General features: G+C 48.4%; 1 protein-coding gene across 1 annotated transcript in view; it reads right to left on the bottom strand.

Moving 5' to 3' along the window:
* The window catches only part of COX16 (cytochrome c oxidase assembly factor COX16), a 65,359-nt gene extending 51,006 nt beyond the window's left edge, over positions 1-14,353 (bottom strand). Inside the window, exons 1-2 of the mRNA XM_072115591.1 lie at positions 14,149-14,353; positions 4,716-4,793 (exon numbers count right to left, since the gene is read on the bottom strand). Coding sequence (XP_071971692.1) covers positions 4,716-4,793; positions 14,149-14,214 — 144 coding nt within the window. The 5' untranslated portion in view covers positions 14,215-14,353. The remainder of the gene's footprint in view (positions 1-4,715; positions 4,794-14,148) is intronic.
* Positions 14,354-27,381: the final 13,028 nt, after the last annotated feature.

The following is a 27,381-nucleotide window of genomic DNA, read 5'->3' on the forward strand; positions in this document are numbered from 1 at the left end:
GGGAGAATCTCTTCTTTCAAATTAATCTTGAATTTTGTTTCTAGGTGCCCTGGATCCAGAGATATTCAGGTTTAAATTGAGAATATCAGATGCCATTTTATATGTAAAAATCACTCCCGACGGCCGTTTAACAATTAATATCTCCGTTTTCCTAAAACTTAGAAACACATATTTAGGTTCATATAAAAGAGGAGACTCTCTTCTTTCATAGGAAAAAAGAGTGAGGTTCTATGTGCTACAGAGCCAGAGATACAGCCCCCTGAAGTGTACCCCCCCTCCAGATTCTTAGCCATCAGGCTACAGGGAGCATTTGCTGCACACAGGAGCTGCTGCACCTCACAGATAATGGAAAAAATCCCCTTTTATGTTAGTACATTTTGAGAAGGGATAATATCAACTAATATTCATGTTTTTAACCCTTCTTTGCGCAGAACTATCTAAGAACACACTTTCTCTCTTATTGCCTTTTATTTTGAGATAGTTTTTTTTTGTTGGGAAAATTGACTGATACGATGAACATTCGATCCTCTTCGCCTAATGTGACTACACCGCGACCAGAACATGTCCATAAAGTTATATGTAACACCAAAAGCACTCACATGTTCTGGAATAAAGTTTTTATTTCCCACCATCCTCCATTACTTACAGCTATGTTATGACGTTCTCACTTTCATTCTTATGAAGCGCGGAGGGTTCTGTTATAATGATATTATGTGGATTTATTCATGTGAACATATCAATATGAGGCATTTGTGAACTTTACACATGTCCATCTATTACATTTAGGAGATGTGAAGGTAAATATTTTATGTTTTGAACAAATTTTTTGCCATCAGTCAAGTATTTTTTATAAAATGTTTCAGTTTGAATCAAAATTGCGCCTATGTCTATAAACTCTTTGATGCAATTTTGAAAAGTATCTGCTTTCAGAAAATATCGGTCCCTCTCCCCAATGGGCCTCACAGTCTAATCAACCTACCAGTCATTTTTTGGAGTGTGGGAGGAAACCGGAGGACCCGGAGGAAACCCACGCAGACACAGAGAGAACATACAAAATCTTTGCAGATGTTGACCAGCGCTGCAAGGCTGTAGTGCTAACCACTGAGTCACCATGCTGCCCATCAATCATCCTATGATCTATCTCCTGTAAAATTCTCCAAAATTACAGTATGTTATATCATACTAAAGGGAGCCTCTTGCTGATTGTGACTGGTCATAAAATAGTTTTATTTTGGGGCCCCACTTTGTCTAGAACCGGCCCATAGTACATGTGTACTATATGCAGTGTCCTGTGTAGTGTGCAGGGGCCGCCAGATGCAGGATTTCTGGTGCACGTTTTTCATGAATCTGGTGCCCCCTGCACTGCTTTGACAGACTGCACTAACTTTTTTTGGTGCACTTTTAACATGGGGCGTGTGACACATTTCTATTGGATCAGTAATGCAGGGACTATTTGAGCACAGCAGGTGGAAGGAGACTCTGAAGGCTGAGCGCTCTGTAGCACTGAGTTGTGCAATAACTGCAGCTGTCAGTGCTGTGCATGTGCCTGGCTAGGCCCCTCCCACATCGGCTTCTGTGTGGAACAGAGTAGAGGCTGAACACGCATCATAATAACAAATAGAAAGGTATCTTTACTTCCAGGTAACCTTTACAAATAGATTTTTGAAATATTTTAACCTCTTTGACAGCTTTTTGCAGTCAATTGTTTCGTGGCATAACCCCTTTAAATTTTAAATGGACAAGTTATCACCATTACAGAGATTAGCGTAACATTACAAAAAAAAGTCTATTTAGATGGGGAGTAGCGAATCACAACAGCTAGATCTTCTCTCACCAGCACAGAACGGACAGAAAACCAGGACATACAGGCAAAAGAAATACCTGTATTGTAGTTAGAAAAAGAGGGTCAAGAAAACCAAAAACAGTGTTGCTCTCCCCTCTGCATACGAAACTGCCCTGTCTGTCCATATGCATGGGGTAAAATAGAGCATATGGTGCGGTATGGTACCACACGTAGCGTACTGCCGCTGGGTCGCAATAGTGGTCTATAGGGCACGTATATCCTGCCCATACATGAAGTGTGAATGGGGCCTTATTTGGATGTAAGATGACTCTGCTCACACATACACGGCACTTAGCAGGCACGTTTGTGTACGGGGGGCCAAAGGATATGGTGTTGAGAATATTTTGAAGCTAGATATTTCACCGCCATCTCCTTGACCTAGATTTCTCAAATGCGGCATGTGAAAATTCCTCAAAGCAACGGCAAACCTTATGCACAAAGACAATATATTTGTCAACAGTTCTTCCTTCCATACTCATTACAATGTAGACAGATCCACGAGAAAAAATATTTGTGCCTGACGTCTGCGACTGCAAAAGATTATGGAACGCAAAAAGCACCAAGTAAGGTGAAAGCTAATATTAAAGAAAAGAACGTCGGATAAGAAAGCCATTGCTAGGACACCTGCTGAATACTTATTCCCCAGCAACTCCCCTTTCCTTCCAATGTGAAAGGCGGAATAACTGGGAAGACAATAACCAAGGAAAAACAGCTCCACCTTCTGGCTGTATTGTGATACTACTAACGCTAGAATCAGTGCGAGGAACATCTGGATAGCTAGAACATCAAATTGGATCATTTTCTAAAGATCTTTCATGTTAATTCTTCCTACAACCTTCAAGTGAGAGAGTGATCTTGAAATGACACTTAAGGAGGTATGCAGAACGCCGAGACCTTCATGAGTCACTGTACAGGCTTTGTGTATGTGCCTGCAGATGCTTTAGTCCTACATATAAGAGATGTCCTTTAATGTCAGAGCTTTTAATATTCTATTCAGGCATCTCGGAATTATCTCGGTCTACTATGCTGGGAATAGAAGATAGGCGCTGGTTTCGACAGGAGGTGTTACTGAAGATTTCACAGACCCTGAATAGCATATTAATGCTCCATTGTTACCACAGATACACACGTACAAACCATTTAAGGTGTGACAATAGTGTTGAGCGAACCTGAACTGCAAAATTCGGGTCTGTAGCAAACATGGCGGGTTTGGCACCCACTGCTGAGAAGCCAATCAACCAGCTTTTAGCCCCTTTGCAACCACAGGCATGCCCACATTTAGTAAAGCAGAGATTGGCTAGGTCAGACATGTGACCCTGTGGCCGTTTCAGGGCAGTTAGGTAGGGAGAGGAGGGTACACTGATTAGTGACAGGTGGAAATCTGAAATAATTGCCCTTTTGAGGGCACTCTATAGAACTGCATTCATAGACTGCTATTGTGCAGGGCCAGTCTTAGTTCTATTCACACTGACAGAATCAAAAAGTAATACCTTAAAGAACCAGTCTAAGTGCTATTTGCATTTATATCATACAGTGCTCCACTACACTTCAGTGAAGGAAGCAAGGATATTATTTTATCTTTATAGTGCGGATCCACAGGGTGGCCACGCATAAATTGACACCGGTGGCTAAGGGAGAAACCAGGCCCATCCACTTACTGCCTTAAAGAGAACCCGTCACCACATTTTTAAAAAATATAACTAGTGACAGGTTCCCATAGAGAACTATTAACTGACACTCTTCATTTAAATAAAAATGGTTTCCCTCACATCCCCATAAAATCAACTTTATAATCTTGCCTGGCATTCAGCCAGATCTAGCAGAAGTGGAGAGGGGGCATGGCCTCCTCAGCAGCTCCTTCCCATGTCTTTTTAGCATTCAGCAAATACTGTCATGTGATCAGGGTGACATCATCTTGACCGAATGTGCAAAGCACGGAATGGCTTGGCCCAAGGCTTCAACAAACCTTGCCAAGACTGAAGGTTCAGTGGCATAGGAACAAAACGTGTTTCCGAAGAACCTGTCTGCCTTCCTGGATTCAGCGACCACTACCACAGGACGTCTGTAGGACATGCAGCAACTCTCAGACATTTCATATACAAAAACTTTTTGTTTCTTTGTGCAATCACTCTAGCAGTGGTGGTTGTATCCAAGGACACAGTCTTGTGTCTATGGGACCATATGACTACATTTATGAGAAATGATCTTCACACAAGTAAATTTTTTTAAAATAATAACTAATTGAAGAAATGTATATATATATGGCAGATGAATTAAATTGAATGTGAATGCCGAGACCAGAATACCCCTTTAACTTCATCTGGCCTCTCCATTGTGAGAACGCTATTGTGGCCTTCATAAATTCAATGGAAACCATTGCCCTGCTTGCACCAGAAGAAATTGTAGCACCTCAACACGAATTTCAAATCTGCATCACTAGTGACGACCAAGAAATTTAATAGTCCTAGTACTTGTTTCTAGTAACAATTAGCATTACAGAGTTTATACAACCCCAAACCTAAAAGATGGGAGGAAGGGCCTGCCATATTTGCACCTATGGCTCTGTGCACCACAATCTAAGGCCTCATTCACATGGCTGTCTGGGGAGGGGGGGGGGATGTATATGCGGCCGCATAGACGGCAATGGTGGCACTGATCCGCTCCATACATGGGGAAAAGATAGAGCATGCTTTTTGTCTATGGAGGGTGGAGGGGTCGGGCATACGGCTGTATGTATGTACCCTTACCCAGATAAAGAACAAAGAAATCTACCAAGTGTAGAAGGATTACTAAAAGGAATGGGGAAGCCTGAAAGAACCCGGCATAGTTTGAATCGGGATCAGAGCAACCATTATGTAAATGTTTTACTTACTGTATTTTTTAGCTTCTGAACATCATAACGAATTTGAGTAAATTCACGGAGTCCAAAAGAACCACCTATAACCAGCAGCTGTAAGAAAAAGGGGTAAAAATTAACACAGTACTGTACAGTCAATGTTGCTTATAGGGCATTATATTTCTCTACAGTGGGACGATAGGCTGTACCATAGATGTACAGGAGAACTACCGTAAGTGCATAGAGGTTTTTTCAGGCAGCATGAGGGTCACATCTCCACTTGGGGCACTTTGTGTGTGGGGCACTAGGGCAAAAAATTTGTGTTGGTAGAGGATGGGTATAAAAGTCACTAGGCATTAGTAATGCAGTTGTTATTTGGTAACGGCATAGGGGTGGTATTTATTCACAGTGGGTAATGTGTGGTCATGTGTATTCACTGGTGGTGATGCAGGGTTATGGTGTGGAGCTATTACTTAGAAACCATTCGGGGGTAGTAATTATTTACACATGGTAATCTGTGGTGATGAGTGGAGGTAGCATTTGGAAACGGTATGGTAGAATCCGCTATTCGATCAAAATATGTGCTCATAGTCATCCCTCTGATAGAGTACATTAAAGAACAGTCTATTGCATTGCAGTGTATGGCTGTATTATACTGAGTACAGTACAGTAGTTACTGTTTGACTGATGTCAAAGTTATACTTCCTGTATCAATTTCTCACAAATTTCTAGATCTCTGCTTGCTGTCAGTCTACAGGAAGTTTCAGTGTTTACTTTCTGAGGATAGAAATCTGTCCCTGGTCCTGCGATGGACACATGAGTGTTTCCCATTTTCTTCATACTCTCAAACAGCTAAACCTGCAGTTAAAGGAAACCTACCACTTGAAGTGGCAGGTATAAGAAGGACATACCGGGCACCAGCTCAGGGTGAGCTGGTGCCGGAGCTTATTTTTGTTAGTGTTTTAAACCGCTGTATCGTGGTTTAAAACACTTTTTAAACTTTATAGCCGAAGCTGCTTCGGCGCAGGGAGGTACGCACTCGGCGCTTACCATGTGCGCGGCTCTCCTTCACTTCCTATGTAGCCGTGCGCACGGCCGAGCGCGTACCTCCCTGCGCCGAAGCAGGATGACAGACCAGTGGATAGGAGTAGCAGAGTAATGGCTGCCATACTAATTGCCTCCCTGCCTCACAAACATGGTCAAAAAGAAGCTCATAACTTACTGATACCTCTTCACTAGGAATATAAACAAGAAATAAACAAGACACAAATCGTTCTTCCTAAATCCAGAGATGATGCAAATTCCCTTCTTAAGAACATCAGCTGCACCCTGAAGGGAAGAGTAGGAAGATACATCTGTCGGATATATCCCCAAACCACCTGTTTAATCATGTAACAGCGCCCCTCGCAAACACGCAAGAGCGAGCAGCGGCGTTAATTAAGCATCTGTCTACAGCAAGAAAAGCGGTGAGGTCATGGGAGGATTTGGGACTGAAAGTAAAATACTTGTCACTACCATGTAGCAATTTATCATGTTGACCATTTTGTATTCTTTAACATGGGCACATGTAGGAATGAAGCGCACTAGTGGTTCGGGAGCCCCTGACATCATTAGAGGTGATCAGCAACACCCCTGTTATGAATGCTTGTCCACCACCAAATAGACACTTGTCTTTCAGGTGGATAGATGATGTGTTGTCATATTGAGATAAATCCTTGTAAAGGAACCCGTTATAAACCTTAAGGTATGTGGCTGAGGGAGATTCACACGTTGTGTTTCGGTTGCTTTTTCAAAGTGTTTTGAAATGTATTATGCAACACCCCTGCCAACGTATAGGCAAGGGGGTAGTTGTAAATAAAGCCCTAGACCTGTCAGGATCCATCTGGTGAGCCTGCGCAACTCACCCAAGGGATAATGCAGGGAGATCTCATGTAATCAGCAGCTGTAGCCTCTGCCTGGAAAGGCAATAATCAAATGGGTGTAAGATGTTATCCAATTATGCGGCTGCATAATAAACTGGAGTGTGATTGGAGAGGTGCTACCACCTGACCAGGGGGGGGGTATAAAACCCCTGTGCAGGGGAAGCACATGGACCAGACCCCATGCTCCTTCTCAGGAGTCTGTCCTTCAGAGTCTGTCAGCCGTCCAGACCTCATGGTCTTTCCACAGAGCAGCAGTCCAGTCTGCAGAGACAGGGCGAACAGAGAGAGTGCACAGCACACCTTCAGTACTGTGACAGAACCCAATCCCAGGAACAGAGTCAGGAGACTCTAATCCAGAGCTGCAGCTTCCACAGTTTGGACACAGCTCCATCTCAATTATCCTAGCCTGCATACACCACCAGGCTGGTGCTTTATTCCTGAGGACCCTCTCCACGACCACTCCGGTACCAGAATCTGTTGTTGACCGTTTAGGCCCATTGCCTGCTACCTGTTGTTCAATAAAGAACCGTGAGTTGATTTGCACAAAGTTGCCTCTTTCTGATGCCTGGATACGGCTGTCTACCACCGCGGGGTCCCCATCCATCACCCAGGGACCTATCTTACAGACACTCAGGGGTCGCCCGAGGGAGAACCAGTACATCAGCCTCTCCCTCCATATTTCTTGCACACAGCATCTGCTGGAGATCTGCCAAGCTGAAGGCCCTCTGATCACCATACCAAGCATCATGATATCAGCGTGCCCTAGGTCGCAATCGCCAGCCACTCCAGTATTCTGGGCCCCGGCTGCCTCAAGGCCCAAAGAAAAGGCTAGTCCCCGGTGGGGGATGTTGCAATTGCAACGGCTGAGGAGAGGTGATTTGCCCAATGAGATTACTGTTAACATTTGCTTTTACAAAACCCATCTTAAACAGGATGCTAACACATGTGTTAACTATGGGTCAATTATTTCTTTGGACCAACAGTCATAAGTTTTGAGAATGATACAAATGTTACAAAGTCTACTGCATAAGGTTTTATAATGGTAATTTGCATATACTCCAGAATGTTATAAAGCGTCATCAGCTTAACAGCAATTAATTGCAAAGTCAATATTTGCCTAGAAAATTAACTTTTCCCCCAAAACACATTTCAACTTCATTGCAGGACTGCCTTAAAAGGAGCAGCTAACATTGCTCCAGTAACACAGGTGTGGGTGTTGATGAGGACAGGGCTGGAGATCAATCTGTCATGATTAAGAATCACATCACTAGACACTTTAAAGCTTTTGTTACTCATAATATGATTGCACTTGTATTTCTGTATGTGATAAAAACATCTGACAAACACACACAAAAACCAGAGGGCAACAGATCATGTGAAAATATAATATTTGTGTCATTCTCAAAATTTGTGGCCATGACTGTACAACAGAGGGCTTGAAGAAGGCACACACCATATTTAGCAAACTGGCAAGCACCCTCACCAGTGGCAGGCTGACACATTGGTAACCAGCAGCAGGTTTGCACTGTAACTGGGGCGGTTATAGTGGAGTCTGCAGATATATAGTGGGAACAGGCTCACTTTCTTATGAGAAGCCTCTAGTTGGTGCTACATGTTTAAAGAGTTTGTCTCAAGTTTCATTGTTAGCTCCTATCCACAGGATAGGGGATAACAATCTGATCAGTGGGGGTCTGACTGCTGGGACCCCCACTGATTATGAAAACAGACAACGCAGTTCACAAGTTACGTGGGTCCTGTTCTCACTATATGACGTTCTGCTCCATTCAGTGTCTATGGGAGTGTAGGAAATTGCAGAGCACTAAGCTATACAAACCTAATTATATGATCAATGGGGGCCTCAGCAGTCAGACCCCCACTGATCAGATTGTTATCCTTTATCATGTGTAAAAGGGGTTAACAAAGTAACTTGGGGCAACCCCTATATGACTGTGCGCACATGATGTTTTTGCATTCTGAATGATACTGTCTTCACACAATGCCAATGTAAAAAAGAAATAAATATATACTCGAATATATAATCCAAGTTATTATTTGTGCTGAAACCTCAAACTAAAGCTTATATTCGATTTAAAAAAAATAATAAAGTCAAAACTCATCTTTCCAGTTCCCCCACAGGTCTTTTCTTCTTCGGTCCGGCAGCGCAAACTCTGATGTAAGCAGCACATGTCACGCGGACCTGTCGCTGCCAGAGCGAAGAAGAAGACCTGTGGGGGGCGCCGGAAAAGTGAGTTTTGACTATTTTTAGGAAATGGGCAAACGGGGGCTGGCTCACTACTGGGGCAGAGGGAAGGGAACTGTCTAGGTATATACTGGCTGTGCCCAATGCATTTGCCACCCTAGGCTTTAACTCGAGCCAATCGGTTTTCCCAGGTTTTTTTGTGTCAAAATTAGCTGGCTTATATTTGCGTCGGTATATAAGCCGCCGGAGGCATCTAAATCCTGGTGGCATGTGGGCATCGCCATATTGGATTTGATCGCTGCCCCCAGTGATTTCATCAGCGGCAATCGGTTACCTTGACAGCCATGAGTGACACAAAGAGGCCGTCTTGTTTTACACCGTATAATAATGTGAGATTTGTAAGTGTAGTTAATGATGTGGTAAATCCCCATATACTGCCATATTCATCGAGAAAGGATAAAAAGCGGATAAAAAGGATAAAGGATATATATATTGTTGTATGGCAGTAAATGGTAGGATCAATCAGACAACCTGGGGTTTAAGTACCCTAGGTACCCCAGCCTGCCCCCCAGTAGTATGCAGCCAGGCCAGCCTGCCCCCCAGTAGTATACAGCGCAGCCCAGCCTGCCCCCCAGTAGTATACAGCGCAGCCCAGCCTGCCCCCCAGTAGTATACAGCGCAGCCCAGCCTGCCCCCCAGTAGTATACAGCGCAGCCCAGCCTGCCCCCCAGTAGTATGCAGCCAGGCCAGCCTGCCCCCCAGTAGTATGCAGCCAGGCCAGCCTGCCCCCCAGTAGTATGCAGCCAGGCCAGCCTGCCCCCCAGTAGTATGCAGCCAGGCCAGCCTGCCCCCCAGTAGTATGCAGCCAGGCCAGCCTGCCCCCCAGTAGTATGCAGCCAGGCCAGCCTGCCCCCCAGTAGTATGCAGCCAGGCCAGCCTGCCCCCCAGTAGTATGCAGCCAGGCCAGCCTGCCCCCCAGTAGTATGCAGCCAGGCCAGCCTGCCCCCCAGTAGTATGCAGCCAGGCCAGCCTGCCCCCCAGTAGTATGCAGCCAGGCCAGCCTGCCCCCCAGTAGTATGCAGCCAGGCCAGCCTGCCCCCCAGTAGTATGCAGCCAGGCCAGCCTGCCCCCCAGTAGTATGCAGCCAGGCCAGCCTGCCCCCCAGTAGTATGCAGCCAGGCCAGCCTGCCCCCCAGTAGTATGCAGCCAGGCCAGCCTGCCCCCCAGTAGTATGCAGCCAGGCCAGCCTGCCCCCCAGTAGTATGCAGCCAGGCCAGCCTGCCCCCCAGTAGTATGCAGCCAGGCCAGCCTGCCCCCCAGTAGTATGCAGCCAGGCCAGCCTGCCCCCCAGTAGTATGCAGCCAGGCCAGCCTGCCCCCCAGTAGTATGCAGCCAGGCCAGCCTGCCCCCCAGTAGTATGCAGCCAGGCCAGCCTGCCCCCCAGTAGTATGCAGCCAGGCCAGCCTGCCCCCCAGTAGTATGCAGCCAGGCCAGCCTGCCCCCCAGTAGTATGCAGCCAGGCCAGCCTGCCCCCCAGTAGTATGCAGCCAGGCCAGCCTGCCCCCCAGTAGTATGCAGCCAGGCCAGCCTGCCCCCCAGTAGTATGCAGCCAGGCCAGCCTGCCCCCCAGTAGTATGCAGCCAGGCCAGCCTGCCCCCCAGTAGTATGCAGCCAGGCCAGCCTGCCCCCCAGTAGTATGCAGCCAGGCCAGCCTGCCCCCAGTAGTATGCAGCCAGGCCAGCCTGCCCCCCAGTAGTATGCAGCCAGGCCAGCCTGCCCCCCAGTAGTATGCAGCCAGGCCAGCCTGCCCCCCAGTAGTATGCAGCCAGGCCAGCCTGCCCCCCAGTAGTATGCAGCCAGGCCAGCCTGCCCCCCAGTAGTATGCAGCCAGGCCAGCCTGCCCCCCAGTAGTATGCAGCCAGGCCAGCCTGCCCCCCAGTAGTATGCAGCCAGGCCAGCCTGCCCCCCAGTAGTATGCAGCCAGGCCAGCCTGCCCCCCAGTAGTATGCAGCCAGGCCAGCCTGCCCCCCAGTAGTATGCAGCCAGGCCAGCCTGCCCCCCAGTAGTATGCAGCCAGGCCAGCCTGCCCCCCAGTAGTATGCAGCCAGGCCAGCCTGCCCCCCAGTAGTATGCAGCCAGGCCAGCCTGCCCCCCAGTAGTATGCAGCCAGGCCAGCCTGCCCCCCAGTAGTATGCAGCCAGGCCAGCCTGCCCCCCAGTAGTATGCAGCCAGGCCAGCCTGCCCCCCAGTAGTATGCAGCCAGGCCAGCCTGCCCCCCAGTAGTATGCAGCCAGGCCAGCCTGCCCCCCAGTAGTATGCAGCCAGGCCAGCCTGCCCCCCAGTAGTATGCAGCCAGGCCAGCCTGCCCCCCAGTAGTATGCAGCCAGGCCAGCCTGCCCCCCAGTAGTATGCAGCCAGGCCAGCCTGCCCCCAGTAGTATGCAGCCAGGCCAGCCTGCCCCCAGTAGTATGCAGCCAGGCCAGCCTGCCCCCAGTAGTATGCAGCCAGGCCAGCCTGCCCCCAGTAGTATGCAGCCAGCCCAGCCTGCCCCCAGTAGTATGCAGCCAGCCCAGCCTGCCCCCAGTAGTATGCAGCCAGCCCAGCCTGCCCCCAGTAGTATGCAGCCAGCCCAGCCTGCCCCCAGTACTATACAGCCAGCCTGCCCCCAGTACTATACAGCCAGCCTGCCCCCAGTAGTATAAAGCCAGCCCAGCCTGCCCCCAGTAGTATACAGCCAGCCAAGCCTATATAACAGGGGTAGGGAACCTATGGCTCGGGAGCCAGATGTGGCTCTTTTGTTGGCTGCATCTGGCTCTCAGACAGATCTTTAATAAATAGTGATGGCTTCTGTGTGTCTTAGACTGATTACTGGACACAGGCAGCGATGTTACCGCCGCCTACGTCCTTTGTATGACCCAGGCGCAATTGACACCATCGCCTAAGCCTGGGTCAAAGAGAAGAGTGTGGGAGCGATGAGGAGCTGGCTGCAGGGAACGCTGGAAAGTGAATATTCCTTTTTTTTTTGCTGTGACTACCTATCTACTTGGGGCCATGTGCTGTGGCTACCTATCTACTTGGGGCCATGTGTTGTGACTACGTATCTACTACGAGGCATGTGCTGTGACTACCTATCTACTGGGGAGCATGTGCTGTGGCTACTTATCTACTGGGAGTATTTGCTGTGGCTACCCATCTAATGGGGGTATGTGCTGCGACTACCTATCTACTGGGAGGCATGTGCTGTGGCTACCTATCTAATGGGGGAGATGTGCTGTGGCTACCTATATACTGGGGGCATGTGCTGTGGCTACCTCTCTACTTGGGGGCATGTGCTGTGGCTACCTATATACTGGGGGACATGTGCTATGGCTAGCTATCTACTTGAGGGGATGTGCTGTGGCTACCTATCTACTGGGAGTATTTGCTGTGGCTACCCATCTAATGGGGGTATGTGCTGCGACTACCTATCTACTGGTCCAGGGACACAATGGGAGATCAACACTTGGGAAGGAAACACTTTGGAAAGCTTCCTCATAGGCATGAAGCACTAAGATCCGACGGGCAATGTGGGAGTCGCCAGTCTTTATAGGAACCCGGGAAGTGGGCTGCGCCTATCAGCGGCGCGCTGGCCCTTTAAATCTGCAAGTGCCTGCGCACACTCGCTGGCAAGCCGTGATGGGAGCCGGAAAGTGGTGAGTTGAGTGAGCTCGGAAAGGGGCACGAGATCTAGATACCACGGGCACCCGTGACACTGGGACTACCTATCTACTGGGGGGCATGTTCATATGGTACGGCTCTTATGGAATAACATTTGAAAATAGGTGGCGTTCTTTGCTCTCTCAGCCAAAAAGGTTCCAGACCCCTGCTATATAATAAAGGTTTTTCCCTGCGTTTAACCCCCTAATGAAAAATAGCGCCCAAAGTCGAAAATATCACTTTTTTGCCATTTTGAAAAATATAAAAAATTCTATTAAAAGTGATCAAAAGGCCGTACAGTCCTTAGAATGGTAGCATTGAAAACATCATCAAAAGTTGCAAAAAAAATGACACCACCGACAGCTCCGTACACTGAAGAATAAAAAAAGTTATTAGCGCCAGAAGATGGCAAAATGAGGGGGGGGGGGGGGTTTGTTTGTTTGTTTTTTTTTTTGTTTTTTTTTTTTTTTTTTTTACAGAGGAGGGGCTCCTGCTCCCTGCTCATTCTGAAGTACAGCTCTGTAAATGCAGAAATCGTCAACACAGAATAGTGAGGTAATACGTCTCCCCTTTTCACCATCAGTCCTTCTATATTCATAAACTCTACCACCAGGATTGTAAACCAAGCACACTGACATACTGGAGTGTGCCCTCTCTGGCAGGATCTGCTCTTCTTTTAGCTTCTTTTGCTCTTGTTTTTAAAATAAAAAAGCTTTACAAATTATGCATATGAGTCTGAGGGGCTCCAGGCTCCATTGCACCTCAGGAGCCCTTCAGGCTCATTTGCATAATGTTAAAGCTTTTTTTTGTAAAACAAAAAAAAAACAAAAAAAAAAAAAAGCAGGTCATAAGAAGCTAAAAGAAGAACAGATCATGTGAGGGGACACACACCAGTATGTCAGTGTGCTTGGTTTACAATCCTTCATCCTGGTGGTAGATGTCCTTTTCAACCTGTTGTGGAACTAAAGACACCTTGCCTGGTTTATTACATACAAGCAGCAATTTAATCGAGTTGTACAACTCCGTTTACTGTCAAAAGATGCAACTATTCTTGGTAACTTAAGCTGTGAATACATATTATGTGTCCAGCATAAGTAGCATTTTATTAGCAATAATCTGTGCAAAAGAAAAAAAACAAAAAACTTTCATTTAATATAAATGGAAACTATGATTCCACCGAGTGCACTGCAGGGAAGACTGTGAGGTCCAGTGCTTTTCTGCATTCTTCAATCTCTTCAATATCACCCTATATTAGATTGTGGACCTCCCCTCAAAGTACATACCTAATTCTCATCTCAGCAGTAAAGAAAATCCCTTTCTAGTCTACACAATGATCTGAGAGCCACATATATTACACATAGGAGAAATCGGATGGCGTGTCACAATGTATCTCTAGTGTATCTTTCTGAGGATTCTGTGAAATAGATGCAGCTGTATCAGCACTATCTCTGTGGATACACTGCACTTCCATTCACTGACAGCAAACACAGATCTTGTGACACTAAATCATTATTATAAGCAATAAAATAAATGACCTCACTGTGAAGTACATGAATCTATATCTAACATTACAGGGTCACTCAAAATGACACACACCAGCATCCTGCATCTATCTAATGCAGTGCAATGTCTAGACGAACAAGTGACTCACCAGCATGGGCACTCCATACCGCACCGTTGGGTTATTTTTACACGATAACCATAACTTTTCCAGCATTTTTTGTTATTCTCCCCTATCACCTTGGGGGAAGGATTCCAATGCTGCACACAGTACACCCGGAACCTTCACATTTGCTTCACATGGGGATAGCAGTAGAGACGTCATGATCATGTGATCAGTCTCGTTCCTTACATCAAATGTTTCCCCCTGAAAACGTGGCTCGTCACAATAGTTCCTACTTCTTGGCAGGCATTGCTCAGATTCTTACATGCTGTTTATATGATATTATAGCATAGCGTCATATTAATAGATAGCTTCACATCTGATTAAAAGTCTGTGAAATATGAGACAAATTCATGGCACAGTTCTTTTGCCAGATAAAATACAAAATATCACCAGAATATATATTTTAAAATGGGTTGTCAAAATATGGCTGCTTTGTTTTTTATAAAAATTTTATATAAGGAAATGCAATAAGGAAGCAGCAAAATACATTTTTTTCTGCTACTACCAAACTTGTCTATATGTCGTATATAAAGGAAACCTACCATTTGATTTGATGCATTGTGAAGCAAACATACATTGAGAATTCTGTAGCTACACTGATGCTGGATCATGCTGGAGATCTGCCAGGCTGTAGGACAGCCCTCCAGTCCCCATACCAAGCACCCTGACATCAGCGTGCCCTAGGCTACAATAGCCAGCCACTCTGGTATACTGAGCTGGCTCCAGACCAAAGAAAAGGCTAGGCCCCGGTAGGTTATGTTGCATTTGCTTCATAATGCATCAATCAAATGGTAGGTTTCCTTTTTAAATAAATGGATATCACGAATGGATCTGTGGTCCATATGCATACCTCCCAACCGTCCCGTTTTCAGCGTGACAGTCCCGTTACAGGGGGATGGAGGCTACAGGAGGAGGCTGGGGCACAGGAGGAGAATAGAGGAGGAGGCTGCTGGGGTACAGGAAGAGGCTGCTGGAGGACAGGAGGAGGCTGCTGGAGGACAGGAGGAGGCTGCTGAAGGACAGGAGGAGGCTGCTGCGGGACCGGAGGAGGCTGCTGGAGGACAGGAGGCGGCTAGAAGGCAGGTGGAGGCTGGGGACAGGAGGAGGATGCTGAAGGACAGGTGGAGGCTGAGGACAGGAGGATGCTTGAGGAGGCTGGAGGACAGGAGGAGGAGGCTGGAGGACACAGGAGGAGGCTGGAGGACTTGAGGAAGCTGAAGGACAGGAGGCTACAGGAGGAGGCTGGAGGACAGGAGGCTACAAGAGGAGGCTGGAGGACAGGAGGCTACAAGAGGAGGCTGGAGGACAGGGGGCTACAGGAGGAGGCTGGAGGACAGGAGACTACAGGAGGAGGCTGGAGGACTGGAGGAGGCTGGAGGACAGGGGGCTACAGGAGGAGGCTGGAGGACAGGAGACTACAGGATGAGGCTGGAGGACAGGAGACTACAGGATGAGGCTGGGGACAGGAGGCTACAGGAAGAGGCTGGAGGACAGGAGGAGGCTGGAGGACAGGAGGAGGCTGGAGGACAGGGGCTGGCTACAGGAGGAGGCTGGAGGACAGGAGACTACAGGAGGAGGCTGGAGGACAGGAGGCTGGAGGACAGGAGGAGGCTGGAAGACAGGAGACTACAGGAGGAGGCTAGAGGACAGGAGACTACAGGAGGAGGCTGGAGGACAGGAGGCTACAGGAGGAGGCTGGAGGACAGGAGGCTACAGGAGGAGGCTGGAGGACAGGGGGCTACAGGAGGAGGCTGGAGGAGAGGGGGCTACAGGAGAAGGCTGGAGGACAGGAGACTACAGGATGAGGCTGGAGGACAGGAGACTACAGGATGCGGCTTGAGGACAGGAGACTACAGGAGGAGGCTTGAGGACAGGAGACTACAGGAGGAGGCTTGAGGACAGGAGACTACAGGAGGAGGCTGGAGGACAGGAGACTACAGGATGAGGCTGGAGGACAGGAGACTACAGGATGAGGCTGGAGGAGGCTGGGGGACAGGAGACTACAGGATGAGGCTGGAGGACAGGAGACTACAGGATGAGGCTGGAGGAGGCTGGGGGACAGGAGGATACAGGAGGAGGCTGAAGTACAGGAGGAGGCTGGGGGACAGGAGGCTACAGGAGGAGGCTGGAGGACAGGAGCTACAGGAGGAGGCTGGAGGACAGGAGACTACAGGAGGAGGCTGGAGGACAGGAGGAGGCTGGGGGACAGGAGGCTACAGGAGGAGGCTGGAGGACAGGAGCTACAGGAGGAGGCTGGAGGACAGGAGGAGGCTGGAGGACAGGAGACTACAGGAGGAGGCTGGAGGACAGGAGGATACTGGAGGAGGCTGGGGGACAGGAGGATACTGGATGACAGGAGGCTACAGGAGGAGGCTGGAGGACAGGAGACTACAGGATGAGGCTGGAGGACAGGAGGAGGCTGGAGGACAGGAGGATACTGGAGGAGGCTGGGGGACAGGAGGATACTGGATGACAGGAGGCTACAGGAGGAGGCTGGAGGACAGGAGACTACAGGATGAGGCTGGAGGACAGGAGGAGGCTCGAGTACAGGAGGATACTGGAGGAGGCTGAGGGACAGGAGGATACAGGAGGAGGCTGAAGTACAGGAGGACAGGAGGAGGCTGAAGGACAGGAGGAGGCTGGAGGCTACAGGAGGAGGCTGGAGGACAGGAGGATACTGGAGGACAGGAGGCTACAGGAGGAGGCTGGAGGACAGGAGGAGAGTGGAGGACAGGAGCTACAGGAGGAGGCTGGAGGACAGGAGGATACTGGATGACAGGAGGCTACAGGAGGAGGCTAAAGGACAGGAGACTACAGGATGAGGCTGGAGGACAGGAGGAGGCTGGAGGACAGGAGGATACTGGAGGAGGCTGGGGGACAGGAGGATACAGGAGGAGGCTGAAGTACAGGAGGACAGGAGGAGGCTGAAGGACAGGAGGAGGCTGGAGGCTACAGGAGGAGGCTGGAGGACAGGAGGATACTGGAGGACAGGAGGCTACAGGAGGAGGCTGGAGGACAGGAGGAGGAGGCTGGAGGACAGGAGGAGACTGGAGGACAGGAGCTACAGGAGGAGGCTGGAGGACAGGAGGCTACAGGAGGTGACTGGAGGACAAGAGGAGGAGACTGGAGGACAGGAGGAGGAGGCTGGAGGACAGGAGGAGGAGGCTGGAGGACAGGAGGAGACTGGAGGACAGGAGATACAGGAGGAGGCTGGAGGACAGGAGGCTACAGGAGGACAGGAGACTACAAGAGTAGGCTGGAGGACAGGAGGCTACAGGAGGACAGGAGACTACAAGAGGAGGCTGGAGGACAGGAGGCTACAGGAGGACAGGAGGATACATTATGAGGAGGATAGAGAACAGGGACCACACCATGTGAGGAGGGGTGGGGGTAGGAGTACAGATAGATTTATGTGTAAGTTTGTGGAGATAAAAGTGGAAATGTAAAGGGAGGATAAAATTAAAGAGGGGTTTTATACGTTGCAGATTTGTATTAGGGGGTATTATACGGGTCCATGGGGGTGGGGGGGTGGCCAAAGTAAGGGGCATTGTACTATTTGGGGACCATCAAGGTCGATATTATACTATGCTTGTGGGTGGGACGATGGGCATGGTTTAGAAAAAGTGGGAGGGGCTTTTGTCCCTCTTTCTCTCGTCCAAAAGTTGGGAGGTATGTAAAGTATGTGTACAGAAACACGGTCCGTGTCTCATCCTTATACCTCGTCTTAACCAGTCTCACTTTCCCACAGGCTTCATCATTTCAGGTTAGAACACTCATGGGAAAACTGAAATAAGATGCATATGACCTACAAACTTTTTTTTAAAAATGCCATTAAAATTAAATTACTCACAATTAAAAAATAAAATTACTCCCAATTTTTGAGTAATAGGGCAGAAGATTAGGCGCATTGTTTACGAGGGGCAGTTTGCGCCCAGTCTTGGTAAACACTAAGAGGTGATGAATTCTACGCCAAGTCCATGGCTGGTGCCAGCACTGGGCATAGCTGGGCAAGTGCCAGGCCCAGGGCTTCTGGGGTCTACATAAAGCTGTATATAAGGAATGCATAGGGGTGAGGGGGCTGTAGCTAATGAATCTTTAGGGTGTGAGGGGCCTTATATAAAAACAAAATGAGGGGGCTGTTCGGTATAATAAACTAGGGAATATTTTAGGGAACAGGAGACTGTTTTAGTTTCTGAATTTTTAATGCTACCACATAAATTCACTGCAAAGGGGCCCACTGATGCTCTATCGCCCAGGGACCTACTGAAACCTGGAGCCGACCCTGCCCGGCGAAGAACTCTATAACCTGTAACTTATTCCTTAACGTACACACCGCTGTTGCTCCAGAACCTCATGATAAAATTAGGAACTTTTATGTTAATCACTGATTTAATAACTTTAACTGGGGATATAGTGTATTATGTAGCACTGGAGCACAGTGTTGTAATCTTCACAGCTACAAAGACATTTTTTAAATCAACATGCCAGAGGTTATTGGATCCTGTCCCCACGTAAAAGAGACCTTCCTGATGACAGTTTCCCTTTAAGCTGTAGATGTAACTGAATATAGTACAGGGTGCATATCACCTTCTCTGTGATGGATCTAATAATGTATACATATAATGACATCCAAAAGATAGGGGGTGATACAATAAATGAAAAGAAGATAATGGGGCACATTTACTTACCCGGTCCCTGCGCGATCCCCGATCCAGACTGTCCGATGAGGAAGAACTCGGTCACGATTCATGAAGATCGTGCATCCGATATCCTGCATGTGTCGCTTCCCCGCTTAGGTCCGCCGAAGTTCACCTTCTCCTTCCCGGTGCATGCAAGTGCTTGGCTTGCTACACAATTTAGAAGTTAAATCCCACGGTTTGGCCGAATCCGTCGGATCGTCTGACAGCCTGCCCCCAGATTTGTGTCGCATGAAAGCCGGCGCGATTGCGGCAAAATCTGATCGCGTGTTACACAATCCCCTTTTAAATCCCTGTCCCAGCGGCACAAAACGGAAATCGTCTGGATGTCCGACGAAAGTGTGGTACGCGGGGCCCTTATGAAATTAGCCCCAGTATAAAATATAGTAAAACTAATTGGAATTAGCTTGCTGTTTCTTTATAGATATGGGGTGAATTTCAACATATACATCTTCTGTAAGAATGAGAGAGAGAACCGTTTTAGAGCAGGAGTCATGTCCTGAAGGGAAATACATGTGTCCCCTACTACTGTGATGAGGACATCAGGGATCATACAAGAAAAACCTTTCCACAAAATAGGAGACTAATAAATAAGGATACCAGATATTTTTTTTGTACCTGGATTACACTAAAAACAAGGTGAACCGAAACAATTCTAGAATCTCATGGCAGCTCGTAAAAGCCATCACAAGTTGAGTGGAGTGGAGCCGGTACCATGCAGGGGGTAAGGGGCTATTATTACAGTCACTGTATCTCCATCCATTTCACACTTGGCAGAATGGTATTTTCCCTACATGGAAATTAAAAAAAAAAAAATTCTTAAAAAGCAAAAATTAGTAAAAAAAAAAAAAAGTAAATGTATTTTAGAAACAGTAAATAAATTAGTTATGTGTAATAAATAAGTAGTAAAAATTCAGTATAGACCATTTTTAGTTTTCTGTGACTGTGCACATTCTAACCCTTTATCAGTGGGTAAATGTGATATGCAAATCATGTATATAGTATCTTATATAAACGCACAATAATTTTAAAGCTGCCTGATAGTTGGGGTCAGCTACAGATTAGGAATCAAAGAAATCACATATGGTGACATACAGATGCACTGATATCGCTGCTCACATGCCCCTATATGTCCAGGTAATACACACATGCCCTAATATACACTGACACAGAAACTTTTCCTTCATTGTAAAGATGCCTGTCTGCTTTCTTTAAGCATTTGCATTACAATATCCTTGTGTGTTTTAACTTACCTGGCTTTCTGACAAAATCAACTTGGTTGTCCCAGGGGTTGGGCTTTGGTTTGGCTGCATTTTAAAAAACAACACACGACTTGTCTTTGCTGCAAACTCATCAGCCCCAATTTGTTTGCTCCTTCACAGGAATAAAGCTGACATCAATGTGGAAGGGAGGAGCTGTACAGGAGCACAAAGGTGGGGGCTGAGAGCTGAGAAGTGAGCAGCACGTACAAGTCACTTCTTATTTTTGAAATGCAGCCAAACCAAAGCCCAACCACTGGGACTAAACAAAGGATTTTGTCAGAAAGCCAGGTAAGTTTTAACACACAATTATGTTGTAATGCAAATGTTTATAAAAGGCACAAAGGCATATTTGAAATGCAGGTGTGATGGACTTCTGTAAACTGTTTTTCGTGAAAATAAGATCCTTGGTGACTAGCATAACTAGTAGAGTCTGGGCCCCATAGCAACGTTTTGAATGCCCCCCCCCCCCCCAATAGGTATCATTTGTCTTTACATTATGTAATTTGGGGCAAAACCAATTTGGTCCTCCTTTTCCATAAAATTCAGGCATAAATCTAAAACAATGGGGGTCATTTATTAAGGGCCCGATTCGCGTTTTCCCGACGTGTTACCCGAATATTTCCGTTTTGCGCCGCTTGTACTTAAATTGCCCCGGGATTTTGGCGCACGCGATCGGATTGTGGCGCATCGGCGCTGGCATGCGCGCGACGGAAATCGGGGGGCGTGGCCGAACGAAAACCCGACGTATTCGGAAAAACCGCCGCATTTAAAAACCGAAAATGTGTCGCATAAGGACCGCTTACCTTCACCTGGTCCAGCTCGGTGCATTCCGGCGCGATGAGTTTACTTTCAGCGCAGCAGCGCCACCTGGTGGACGGCGGAAGAACTACCTTATTAAATCCCGGCCGGACCCGAATCCAGAGCGGAGAAGCCGCCGCTGGAACGCGAATGGACCGGGTAAGTAAATTTGCCCCAATGTCTTTTCTCAGTCTAAAACCTTGCAGGTGGTGCTACCTCTATAAACCAATTCAATGGTTTTGTATATCTGCAGACCCTTATATACAGTGATATACACATTTGTATATAGGGATATTAAAAATCACTTCCTTCTTGCCCTCCTCTTCCCTTTCTGACTCTCCCATAGCCTATGGAAATACTCCATGTAGCTCACAATCCTTAAAGGAGTTGTCTATTCTGTAAAACCATCCCATATGACTACCCCCTGATAATACGGTTATTTCTAGACCCATGCTGTCACTGCTCTAAGGACTGGAACTCCCCCCAATAATATCAATGAGCACCCATCTGAGTTCGGGCTAGGCCAGCAAGGAGACATAGGAAGCTTGTACTTGTCTCTTACCTGTGTAAAAGTGCTCCTCCAGCCATAAATGAAGACACTGCTGTGAGCAGCTTTGTGACACTGCTGTGTGCTGTCTGTATTTATGGAGCATTACAGGTTCTTAAGATGATGATCCCCTCCTGCATGTGGACATGCTGTCCTCTAGTTACGGAAACTGGGCATCCCCTTTACCATCTAATACCAGGTAAAGGGGGGCGTGGCCTAGCTATGGTGGCGCACAGACGTATCCTGCCCTAGCTCCCGCTCTGACCCCCAATCTAAGCTGTTTAACAAGGCCATCCAGCTCCATCCAACAGCCTAGATGGGTCCCAAAAAGAAGATAGACCCCAAGGCACCCAGCGCTCCCCCAACCAGGACGGCGGCGAGGGGTATCGGGAAGTACCTTACCCCGGCAGCGGCTCCTGCATCCCAGCCACGAGGCGCCAACATGGCGGAGGGTCCGGATGTGGCGCACGCATCCCGCTCGCTCTCCGCGCTGGACGCGGGAGCGGGCGAAGAGGAAGTCCCCGCGTCACCTGGCAGCACCAAGCAGAAGTCGGCTGCAACCCTGCTTCCCCGCGGAGCCCCGAGGGTGGCCGGAGACCTGCGCCGCTCAGTCAAGATGGCGGCGCCCAGCACCTCCGCTGCCGAGATGCCCATGAGTGTGGATGAGCGGGGCGAACAGGAGGCTACTGGAGCAGCCCGCTCTACAGGTGAGCGACAGTCCCCAGAGCAGAGGAACACACCTACAGGGACTCCCACAGAGGTAGCAGCGCTCATTAAGGGAAAGGCTGCATACAGCAAAGGGACAGTACAGGACTTGGCAGCATGCCCAGCTAGACCACAGGTAGTCTCAGCACCTGAGGACACAGATTATGCCCCAAAGTGCAGCCCATGTGCCCAACACCTTGCTGGGCCCCCTCATGATGAGGTGAGCGCACGAGTTTTTCAGGCACAGTCACCCTCTTCTTTCTGGGCACACTCCGCCGGCCCCTCCCAGGCATCTCTGGGACCGCACGGGCCTCCACAATCTAGAAGCCCATACGAGGCACCTCACTCCCCAATCTTGTGGCCTTCGCAGGGGGAAGAATGGCCCTCTACACCTGCTGGGGGTTCTCCAGCAGACATTCCCCCTTCCTCCTCCATACCAGTACCTACCCAGCAGGGCCCAGATGATCTAGGCCCCAGGATGTCTCCATACTCTGACGGCTCTCTTTCGCCTCCCCAACTGCCCGCTATGATGTTGTCACAAGAAATGGGCGCTTTAGCGCAGTTGCGAGCTCTACGTACACACCTCCGCTCAATTCCCACTAGGGAAGATATGGAAAGTTACGTAGCCAGACTGGAACAGGCGTATACTACGGAGCTAAATGCAGTGCGAGAAGATGTTCAGAGAGTAGCCACTAGGGTCACCAACGTGGAAGACACCCAGGCTACCCTCAGTGAACGAGTAGACAACCAGGACTCTATCTTAGCTGCACATGCCTTCCAACTTCAGTTCCTAGCTGATCAACTGGATGATACCGAAAATAGGGGTCGTCGGAATAATATTCGAGTGAGAGGGCTGCCTGAAACAGTTGAAGCTGCTCAACTGCATACCACTCTACAGCAAATCTTCAACTCCCTATTGGAGGTTCCAGAACACACTCCCTTGGAGTTGGATAGAGCACACCGCTCCCTACAAGCCAAGCCTGCCGCCCGAGATCCCCCTAGGGACGTCATCTGCAGAGTGCACAAATACCAACTCAAAGATGCTATCATGTCCAAAGCAAGGGAGGCAGGAGAAATTAGGTTCCAAGGTGTAACCCTACAGTTGCTTCCGGATCTTTCCCGCCTCACGCTACTTAAGCGCAAGGCGCTCAAGCCATTCCTAGGAGAACTACGACAAAGGAATATACCCTACACGTGGGGGTTCCCATTTTGCCTTCACATCCGCCACGCAGATAAAAGATACACCTTGCACCACCCGATGGATGTCCCGGGGCTCTCTGCTACACTGGGATTCCCAGCCCCACTTATAAATGAGTGGCCAAGACTCCCGGTCCCTGGGGGAATGAGAGGAGGAGGTCCCCCTCTTCCAAGGCCGGCTAGACCTCCAAGGCGCAGAGGTCGTGGGGCCCGAGAGGGTGGGGCGCGCCCAGCGTCTCCACGACAGCCGAGAGACCCTCGCCCCTGAGTGGTCTGATACTTTGACCCGCCGCGACTGGTCTCACATATTACAAATATGAACGTGATGCCTCTCCATTGAATGCTAGTTTCAGATAAGTGAATATGACAAACAAATCTTTGAATGTATCTTCCATGTTCTGATCTGATGGGTATAGGTATGTCAGTCCTAGCCGAGCTTGCCTAGTTCTTTGTGTTTTATCTGACATATACACCCTGCATTAGGAGATCCGAGGCGGGTTCATATACAGCTATATTGATGCTGGATGGTTCTCATTACACACTGTTTCTTGTTATGTTAATATACAGCCTATAGGGGGTCCATGCTGTCTGCTTCTCCGCTCTAGCTAGCTATCTCCCCCCCTGGGGTAACGCGTACAACAGGTTTGTCCGTGTATATACATTAGCTATACCCCTCCAAACTTTGGTTTGGTAAATCAGTTTACTGTGTTATTAGTTTTCTTTTTGTATCGTTTATATCTATAGTAGATATTTTGTTATTTTGTCAGGACTGCAACTGCCCTGTCTTGTCAATTACTCCCCTTACGTATATTACTGTTTGTGTGCGTCAATCCCCCCTGTGTGCTTACCTATTGTTCCCTCCCCTAATCCCCTGCCCACACCCAGCTCAGGGACCACATACGTTAGGGCTCCGTATATCTCCCACACATGGCGACGGTGAAACTTGGGTCGCTGAATGCTCGGGGGCTAAATGTCCCACAGAAACGATCCCAGATACTCTATGGCATGCATAGGCAGGGCGTCAGGGTCCTATTCCTGCAAGAGACACATTTCAAAACAGGACACTTCCCAGAGATCAGAGACCGATACTTTAACACCTGGTTCCACAGCTCCAATCCCGACTCACGCTCTAGGGGCGTGTCAATTGCGATCCATCGTACCCTCCCACATGTTGTCCTGGACGAGCGTCTGGATGAGGCAGGCAGATACGCATTTATCAAATTGCAAATCTTTGATCAAACTTTTACATTTGCAAACCTATACCTGCCGAATCGCGCCCCTGTCACAGTCGGTAGGAGGATACTACATGAGTTAGCAATGTTCTCGGAGGGGGTACTAGTGCTTGGAGGAGACTTTAACTTCCCTCTAGATGTCCAATTAGATACCTCTTCGGGAAAGAGTCACATCCCTCTACGACAGTTGGGTTCTTTCAAAAAAGATCTGCATAATCTTCAATTGGTTGACATTTGGCGGATTCTCCACCCTAAAGATAAGGATTATACCTATTATTCCCCAGCGCATGATTCGTACAGCCGCATAGACTTCTTTCTTATCCAACACCGGGCCCTCTCGTGGGAGCCAGCGGCCTCCATAGGCAATATTGTTCTGTCGGATCATGCGCCAATCTATCTGTCGGTCACCATCCCCACAATTGCCAAGAGACCTTGGTCCTGGCGCCTGAATGATCACTTGCTTAAAGATGCGCTTTGTGTACAAGATATAAAAAAAACCATCGAATCATGTGTGCTCTCCCAGGAGCTTCGTCCCGAAGTCCTCCCAATGAAGTGGGAAGCACTTAAATGCGAACTTAGAAGCCGCATTACAGACCACGGAGTCAGATTAAAGAGGGAGAACTCCGCCAAACTCACCTCATTATTGCAACAATTACACCAACTGGAATCCAGACATAAGTCGGACCAGAGCTCTGAGGTCTTAGCAGATCTGATACTCACTAGAGACGAGATTAGGGCTCTACTAGACAGGAAGTCCTTGGCACAGAGAATGCAGTTTAAAAGCCATTTATACGAACATTCTAATAAGTGCGGACGCTCACTTGCGCGGTTCATACACACTAGATCCGGACTCACACATGTCCCCCGCATCAAAACAGCAGGGGGCGAGATTAAACACAACCCAGTAGATATTAGTGCGGCATTTGGCGAATACTACTCCCGGCTATATAATATAAAAGGACAGTTAGCTGATCAAGACCCAGCCTCCTCGCTAGAGGAAATAGAGACATATATAAAGGACACTGCTTTGCCCCCTATTGAGGAGGAGGCAATCGGAGCTTTGGAGTCAGACTTTAGTGCTGATGAAATTCTCTCGGCCATTAAGAATACACCCTCTGGTAAATGCCCCGGACCTGACGGTTTCTCTCCGGCCTTCTATAAGATGTTCAAAGAGGCTCTTACTCCATTCTTAACAAAGTTTTTCAACGCCGTCTCTCCTGACATCGCCTTCCATCCACAGTCCTTGGAGGCCAACATCAGTGTCCTTCTGAAACCAGGTAAAGACCCTCTCTCAACGGCCAGTTATAGGCCTATTTCTCTCTTAAACGTGGACCTGAAGCTGTACTCCAGGATTCTGGCGGATAGACTAGCCCCCCACTTACCGAAAGTAATTAACACTGACCAGGTGGGATTTGTCAGGGGTAGAGAGGCCAGAGATAATTTAAATAAAACATTTCTCCTGATGGCACAGGCCAAGAAAAGATCAATTCCTGCTTGCCTCCTGTCAATAGATGCAGAGAAAGCCTTTGACAGGGTGCACTGGGGCTTTCTGTCTGGGGCACTTTCTCACTTGGGCTTGGGTCCCAAGTTCTTGGGGAGAATCCTGGCCCTCTATAGGAATCCTAAGGCTAGGGTCAGAGCAAATGGCTTTTACTCGGCTCCAATTCAGATCAGTAACGGCACGCGCCAAGGTTGCCCTCTCTCCCCCCTCCTTTACGTAATAGTAATGGAGCATTTGGCTAATGCCATTAGAAACAATTCTGCAATACAGGGCATCCAAGTTGGGCAACGTCACTATAAAACAGCGCTGTTTGCAGATGATCTGCTGTTATACATCTCCCAACCAAGGATCTCGCTACCATCTTTGCTCAGTGAGCTGGAGACATACAGCCGGCTGAGTAATTTTAAAATTAACTTCAGCAAATCCGAGGCTTTAAATATATCTCTCCCAGCAGACGATATCCAAGTGGTGAAAGATCATTTCCCATTCCGTTGGCGCCCCACATCCATTACGTACCTGGGAATCCAAGTCCCCACAGATCTCTCAAAGATATATGCCATTAACTACTTACCCCTACTAGAACGTACTCTGACAGACCTGACCTCATACAATAGGAAACAATTGTCTTGGTTCGGCCGAATCAACGTAATCAAAATGGACATCTTGCCCCGTTTCCTCTACATCTTCCAGGGAGCTCCCATAATTCCACCATCCTCCTTCTTTAGATCGTTGCGCTCTGCCATATTGCGGTTCATTTGGGGGACATCTCGCCCGCGTATAGGCTGGCGAACCCTGATCAAACCAAAATCAGCAGGAGGGGTAGGCCTACCGGATTTCAGAACGTATCATCAGGCCTCAGTCCTGGTTCGGTTGATAGATTGGCACTACCACCTACACACTAAGCAGTGGGTAAGACTAGAACAATATAGTTCCCCGGTTCCCATCCGTGTTCTGCCTTGGATATCTTCCCAACAGATTGAAATTGAACCCCAAACTCTATTTCTAGCCCAGACCCTAAAGATGTGGAGGTCACTTATCCAACGGAAAGTTTTGTCCCGACCATTCAGTCCCCTCAAGCCACTGTTCTACAACCCGGACTTCCAACCAGCCTTTTCTAGAACCAAATTTTTGGGCCGTTCCAGCCATGAAGATATACGCATGCATGATATTCTTGGGGAAGCACCAATTCCATCACAAACTGAGCTATTGGACCTGGCCACCTCCTCCAATCTCTCATGGCTGGAAATGACTCAACTGGGAGTATTCCTTAAGGGACCGG

The sequence above is a fragment of the Engystomops pustulosus genome, chromosome 7 (assembly GCF_040894005.1).
Source record: "Engystomops pustulosus chromosome 7, aEngPut4.maternal, whole genome shotgun sequence".
NCBI classification, from domain to species: Eukaryota; Metazoa; Chordata; class Amphibia; order Anura; family Leptodactylidae; genus Engystomops; species Engystomops pustulosus.